Source organism: Amia ocellicauda, chromosome 12, assembly GCF_036373705.1.
Source record: "Amia ocellicauda isolate fAmiCal2 chromosome 12, fAmiCal2.hap1, whole genome shotgun sequence".
In the NCBI taxonomy this organism is placed as follows: Eukaryota; Metazoa; Chordata; class Actinopteri; order Amiiformes; family Amiidae; genus Amia; species Amia ocellicauda.
In genome coordinates, this window is record NC_089861.1 from 28818154 (window position 1) to 28825289 (window position 7136).

Below are 7136 nucleotides of genomic sequence, written 5' to 3' on the forward strand. Positions count from 1 at the left end.
TTCAGTGTTCTCTGTTGCCTGCATGTGCTTCAAACTCTTACAGCACCAATAACTCTTCAAAAGCTCTAGGTTGGGGAAGGGTACAGGGCAAGACTGAGGGTAGTACAAGTTCAATGGGGGAATGGTGATCAGCCAGTATCAAGTTGGAACTCCCGGCCAAATATTTTCCAGTGGCTGTAGAACTGGTATCTTAACAACTGATAACTAAGAAAATGATTGTGCATTTGAAAAACTTTCATTATCCACAAAAAGGGATCATTCCCTTCCCCAGCCCCTGCCCTGCCACCACTCCCCTCCCCCACCAAAGAAAAATATCACTGAAGTGGTTTAGCTGCAAATGCAATTCCATTTTGATGGATTTTTTGTTGACGCTTAAGACTGATATTTGACAGCCAAAAACTGGATGATCAGGGACAAGCCTTTAGATTTCTTCCGATAATACCTAGAACTGGTGACTGAAAGCACAAATCCAGGTTGTGTCCCTCACCTGGCTGTGAGTTCTTAAAATAAACTTGTTGACCAATGTTAGGAATGAGCTAGGTATAGCTGAGCAGGAAGATTATCTGCTTCTGCTAGTGAATAGCCACAGCTGTGTAAGAATGGTGCCCGTCCTCCAGCAGACATCAATTCCTCAGGTCTTTGCCTTGGAGTTACAGAGTGTTATGCAGAGATGTCCAAAGTACAACTGCCTAGTGTCTCTTAAGATTGCTCATGCTGGTGTGAGATGGATATAAGTATCAGTGTGACATCGTCTGATTTTGGCACCACAGAACACCTTCCTATTCCGAAAATAACAAAAACAAAACTTCAGTGGTATTTTTTTCTCTCCCTCCCTCCCTCCCTCCTCCTTCCCAATATCCAACCAAAATGAGTGCAGCAGAGAGAGAGAGGACGGCCCTTGCTGAACAGCAGAAGAGAATGGAAGAGCAGAAGCGACTGGAGATGGAGAAGACCCTAGAGGATGAACGCAAGAGCAACGAGAAGAGGTTGCGGCTGGCAGAGGAGAAGATGAGAGAGGAGATGGAGAGCAGACGGCGGGAGGCCGAGAGAGCCCTGGACTCCAAGCTGAGGGAGCAGGAGGAACTGCTGAAGAAGGGCTTCCAGGAGAAGGCTTCCATGATGCAGAAGGAGATCCAGGGCCTCAAGGAAGAGTCCAAGGGCAATGTTTTTACCAACACCATCCTGCCTGTGCTTAGCGAAGGCCTCCGGACGGTGGCTTCTATCTTCGAGTACAAGAGCATGAAGAGAATGTTTAAATGAACTCTGTTGCTGTGATGTTCCTCAGGGGCAAGTTGATTCAAACTAGTGTAATGGTCTACATACAGTCCTGCATATGTTTCTCTAGCATTTCCTTTATGAATCGGTTATTGTCATTAAGCACTTATTCTTTGTAAAAGTCTCCCAATGATCCGTTATTACATAACTATTTATATTGTATATGGATTTGGCCTATCTTTATTTAAAAAAAACATTCAAGGTTACCCTCAAAAGAAATAAGGGTGTGCGTCCATGTGTGTGATTCTGTCTGTCACTCCAGGTTTAAAATGGAGCTTTTATATTTGCATAAGTGTATTTCTGTAACCTAAAGCAATTGAAAGCAATTTTGGTCTGTGAACAATTCCCAAGGATCTTGGTTTGCTGCCACCTGTTGGTGATTTGCTTAATCATTTTCATATTTTATTAAATAATGGGTGTATGTAAATGTGTATGTGTGTGTGTACTGTATATATAGTTGTCAATTGATCAAAGCCTTGAGGTGTCATCAGTTGATTAGACCTTCTATTAAATGATGTTGCTTTTTACTCACTAGATTAGTCGCAGCCAATCATTCTTCCTTCTGTATGTTTATTTTGTATTGTATTATTTAGTAAATGCTTTGATTTGTTGTTAAGGACAGATCTGTGTCAGATGATACATTGAGTTGTTGTGTCTCCCCAGACTCCTACTTCCAGACATCTTATCATCTCTCTTCCAGTAAACGTTCAGTCTCCATATAACCATCCTTCAGAGCTAGAGTCAGTCAGGTGGCTCTCTATTGATTGCCAATGAAGCCTATATCTTTTTGACAGTGTGGTGACTAGAACTGAAGCCCATATTCCAAATGAACTCTAACTAGCAAATTTCAGAGTCTTTACATTTAAAAAAACAATAAATCCAAGTGTTTTGTCAGGCTTTTTGTTTATTACTTCGCCAGAGTGTCTAAATGAAGAAAAGTAATGAGTACACAAACTCCAAATCTTTGAGGAAGTGTTGCTTTTTCTCAGTCTCTACCTACCATTGGATATTTACCCTGCAACACCCGATTACTGGCATGTGATACCTTGCACTTACCCACACTGGGATTCATATGCCAGGTCTGAGCCTATACCTGAACACTGTCCACCTTCCCTTCTGTGACCTGTGTGGCTGAGACTGGCACTGCCCCACTTCCATCCACTGCTGTGACTGATGTTCCTTTTGTCTGCCACAGAGGAGCAGGAGAGGGCATTCAGAATGGAGCAGGAGAAGAAGGTGGAGGAGGAGAAGCGACGGCTGGTGGAGAGGATGCATGAGGATGAGGAGAGGAGCCACCAGGAGAGTATACGACAGCTGAATGTACGTGTGGGTTTCTGGTGCCATCTCACCAGCACTGCTGATGCATACTGTTGCCTGTTGTCTACTGTTACACCATAAGCACCTCACCGGGAAAGATATATATAGATATATAGATATATACACTCACCTAAAGGATTATTAGGAACACCTGTTCAATTTCTCATGAATGCAATTATCTAACCAACCAATCACATGGCAGTTGCTTCAATGCATTTAGGGGTGTGGTCCTGGTCAAGACAATCTCCTGAACTCCAAACTGAATGTCTGAATGGGAAAGAAAGGTGATTTAAGCAATTTTGAGCGTGGCATGGTTGTTGGTGCCAGACGGGCCGGTCTGAGTATTTCACAATCTGCTCAGTTACTGGGATTTTCACGCACAACCATTTCTAGGGTTTACAAAGAATGGTGTGAAAAGGGAAAAATATCCAGTATGCGGCAGTCCTGTGGACGAAAATGCCTTGTTGATGCTAGAGGTCAGAGGAGAATGGGCCAACTGATTCAAGCTGATAGAAGAGCAACTTTGACTGAAATAACCACCTGTTACAACCGAGGTATGCAGCAAAGCATTTGTGAAGCCACAACACGTACAACCTTGAGGCGGATGGGCTACATCAGAAGACAGCAGAAGACCCCACTGGGTACCACTCATCTCCACTACAAATAGGAAAAAGAGGCTACAATTTGCACAAGCTCACCAAAATTGGACAGTTGAAGACTGGAAAAATGTTGCCTGGTCTGATGAGTCTCGATTTCTGTTGAGACATTCAGATGGTAGAGTCAGAATTTGGCGTAAACAGAATGAGAACATGGATCCCTCATGCCTTGTTACCACTGTGCAGGCTGGTGGTGGTGGTGTAATGGTGTGGGGGATGTTTTCTTGGCACACGTTAGGCCCCTTAGTGCCAATTGGGCATCGTTTAAATGCCACGGCCTACCTGAGCATTGTTTCTGACCATGTCCATCCCTTTATGACCACCATGTACCCATCCTCTGATGGCTACTTCCAGCAGGATAATGCACCATGTCACAAAGGTCGAATCATTTCAAATTGGTTTCTTGAACATGACAATGAGTTCACTGTACTAAACTGGCCCCCACAGTCACCAGATCTCAACCCAATAGAGCATCTTTGGGATGTGGTGGAACGGGAGCTTCGTGCCCTGGATGTGCATCCCACAAATCTCCATCAACTGCAAGATGCTATCCTATCAATATGGGCCAACATTTCTAAAGAATGCTTTCAGCACCTTGTTGAATCAATGCCACGTAGAATTAAGGCAGTTCTGAAGGCGAAAGGGGGTCAAACACAGTATTAGTATGGTGTTCCTAATAATCCTTTAGGTGAGTGTAGATAGATAGATGCCCATATTAAGAAAAAGCTCTCAATGGTACCTAAAAAGTTATATAACTTTGTATTTTATTTTTATTATTCCCATATTTCACAGTTCCACAGCTCAGCACTTATTTTTGCATTATGAAGAATGGCTAACTATTTGTTTTCAGTTTTATGAATATAGTCCATGTTATCTGCTCAGGTGGGTTCCTCGAATGCTTGCTTTGAAGGTTGCCTCACTATCTTCTCTCAATACTAAGATTGGCCATGTTGTTGCTCTGTGCTCCACCTAACCTGTTCTGGGCTGAGGATCTTTTCTTCAGTCTGTTTGTTTTGTGTTCCATCAGCTCAAAATGGAGCTGGAAGTTGCCAGGGCCCAGGAGGAGGCAGAGACAGCGATGAAGAGTAAGTTGAGAGAGCAGGAGCTGCTGATGGAGAAGGGCTTCCAGGAAAGGGCCCAGGCCATGCAAGAGGAGATCCAGCAGCTCCAGGTATCCGAACAGGAGAAGAAGAAGCAGTTGGCTCAGACGATGGGCAAGACCATCGTTGAGGGGTTTAAGGCCATCGCCAACTTTAAATTGCTGAGGAAACAGAAGTTAGCTGAGAAGGCCGAGAAGAAACGTCTGGAACAGAGCGGCAGAGCAGCTGAGGGTGGGGCCTATGATAGTCTCCCGAAGCAGACCAACTCCAAAGGCAAAGGCGTACAGTCAAGCGGGAGCCCCCCTAAGAACAACGAGGCCAACTCGGAAAAGATCCCAAAGCCGAAACAAGGCAAGACAAATCCCACTGAACAGACAGGAAGCGGCGTAATGTCAGGCAAGGGAAAAGAGGACAGCTTGAGGCCCAATGCAGGGAAGGGGGCAAGCCTTAACCCAGCAACCGAGAAGGCTGTGAAGCAGCAGCAGCAGGAGGAAGAAGGTAGCGCCGTGTAGAGATCACAGCACACTCCAGCCTCTATCACAGCTTCCTGTTAGTGAAGCCACCGCTTTGGCTCCTTCCTGTAACAGTAAACGTCACCTGAGCTCTTTAGGTTTCTCCTGTTTTCTGTCTGATTGACATCCAATCAACCCTATCATCACGTAAGATTTACTAACAAGTTTTCAAAATGAGGCATTTCATTTTGCTTTTGTTAAATTAACCCTCTGCAGTGGGAAGATTAAGTGATGATTCTTTGCTCCTTTGTATTTGTAATTTCATTTAATTTTCATGAGGAGAAACATGTTAATTTGAATCCTATTCCCCCACGCCTATGTCTGATTGACACCTCATTGTTAAAACCTTTTTGGTTGGGAGAGACTGTGTCAGCTACATCCTGGAATTAACTGCTCAAACTGTTGCACACTTAAGCAGAAACTTAATTCTTTCAACAAAGAATTACACAATTGATAAAAAGCTCTTAAAAAACATAACAAATTGAAAGTATTGGTGATTTCCATGAGAATTACAGTTTCTCTGCTGCATATGTTTTTGGTGGTTGTTATTGATGAGGAACATGCCAATAAAATATATTCCTTTGCAGAGTTATTGCAACTTTTCTTCATTAATCAGACAGCGGCCTATATTGATACCCTCACATGTGTTGCTATTTTATTAAAAAAGGTAAGCTACACATTTTCCTTAAGATATGCTGCCAACAGAAAGAGTTTGAAATCTGCTTTAATTATGTTAGACACTTCCATTATAATTTTCCTAAAGCCAAGGGTCTTGGACTCAAGTGCCGGGCTAAACTTAATGGAGATCCACAGGTCGATGAAACAAATGAATAATCAAGAGCTGTCAAACAGAGCATGAAGAGCAAACCAAGAATCGTAACAGAAGAGACAAGCAAGCGGTCAAGGGAAGAGGCAAACAAGGCAAGGTAAATAATCCAAAAGAAAACGAGTAAACAAGAGACTGTCAAAGTTCAGAAACACAGGCGGTCAGAAACCAGCAAAACGCTATAATGTCACAACCTTACAAACAAGACTTTGCAAGCAGTATGAGCAAAGACGTATATGTATGGGCAGTAGTGGACTGGCCATCTGGAGCACCAGGAGGATTCCGAGTGGGCCCGTGGGCTCGACAAACCTACAATTTGTTTTTACATATATACAGCTCTGGATAGATTGAGACCACTTAACATTGATTTCTGACCTTGGAGTCTCTTAATTTTTCCATAGCTGTATTATTATCTCCTGGGCAGGCTCAATAGACCCTGTAAGGTGTGAAATATTACATTTAATATCTGAGAGAGATCATCCAGGGCTTTCCAATGAAGTATAGCACGAACACGTCAGACTTTTGTGAAAGAGGACTGGTTGCAGCCCTTAACCCCGCCCTTTCCCTTCCCTCACACACACTGACAGTGACAGAGCCGGGAGTCTTTGATTCAATGTAATAAACAAAATCATGGAAAAACAATACAATAAAAATGCAAAGGTGGGGCTGAAAAGTTAATGGAGTTCCTTGAATCAGAAGCAGCAAAATGTAGGAAACGACTTATTTGGTAGTAGTGCAACTAGTGCCAGCACCAGCAAAATGCATTCTGAAGAGAACTAGAGAATCAGCAGCAGAAGAAGGAGAAGCGACAGCAAAGTCAGGGCAGAGGCTGCAGGTGAAGCAGTAAGCAATGGTGAGCAGTAGGCAGGGATGGTGGCACACAACATCAGTATTGTGCATGTGAATAGGAATGTAATTTTTTTTTCATTTTAAACATTAACATATTCAATGTTTATTTTATCTTAAACGTTATTCAAATATAAAAAAGAAAATAAGTAGAAAGCATGCAAGTGTGTTGTAAATTCTTTTGTTTATGAATGATAAATTGTAGAGGTTGGCAATTAATAATTTAGCAATATTTAAAATCAACAGCAACAGGATTACATCAATCCTCAATCAATTAAAATGTATTATAGTGCCCCACATACGTACAAGTGTCTCACGGTGCTGCACAATTTCTATATTCCGTCAATTTACATTTTTTTTTTAACCAATGTAATTTCGGCGGGGGGGATCATGATCTATGTTTTTAAGCTCTTTTATTTTTATTGTTTAAACATTGACTATACGTTAACTATTTTTTATTTCGCTACTAGTTAACCAACTGTACCAGTAAGATGATACCAGATAATTTATTTATGTACAGTACAGGCAAGTGTGGAAAAAATGCTGTAAAGTAAGAATGCTTTCAAAATTAGACATGTTAATAGATTATCTTTATCAATTAACA

The 7136-nt window shown here is 42.2% G+C and overlaps 1 protein-coding gene across 4 annotated transcripts in view; it reads left to right on the forward strand.

Annotated features, from left to right (window-relative positions):
• LOC136764858 (guanylate-binding protein 2) overlaps positions 1-5452 on the forward strand; it is a 17072-nt gene extending 11620 nt beyond the window's left edge. For 2 of the 4 annotated variants that reach the window (XM_066719206.1, XM_066719205.1), the window contains exons 10-11: positions 2471-2595; positions 4276-5452. In XM_066719206.1, coding sequence (XP_066575303.1) covers positions 2471-2595; positions 4276-4860 — 710 coding nt within the window. In that variant the 3' untranslated portion in view covers positions 4861-5452. Of the gene's footprint in view, positions 1-877; positions 1808-2470; positions 2596-4275 lie in introns of those variants that run through there. The other 2 variants (XM_066719208.1, XM_066719207.1) reach the window with 2 other exon arrangements.
• The last annotated feature ends 1684 nt before the right edge of the window (positions 5453-7136 follow it).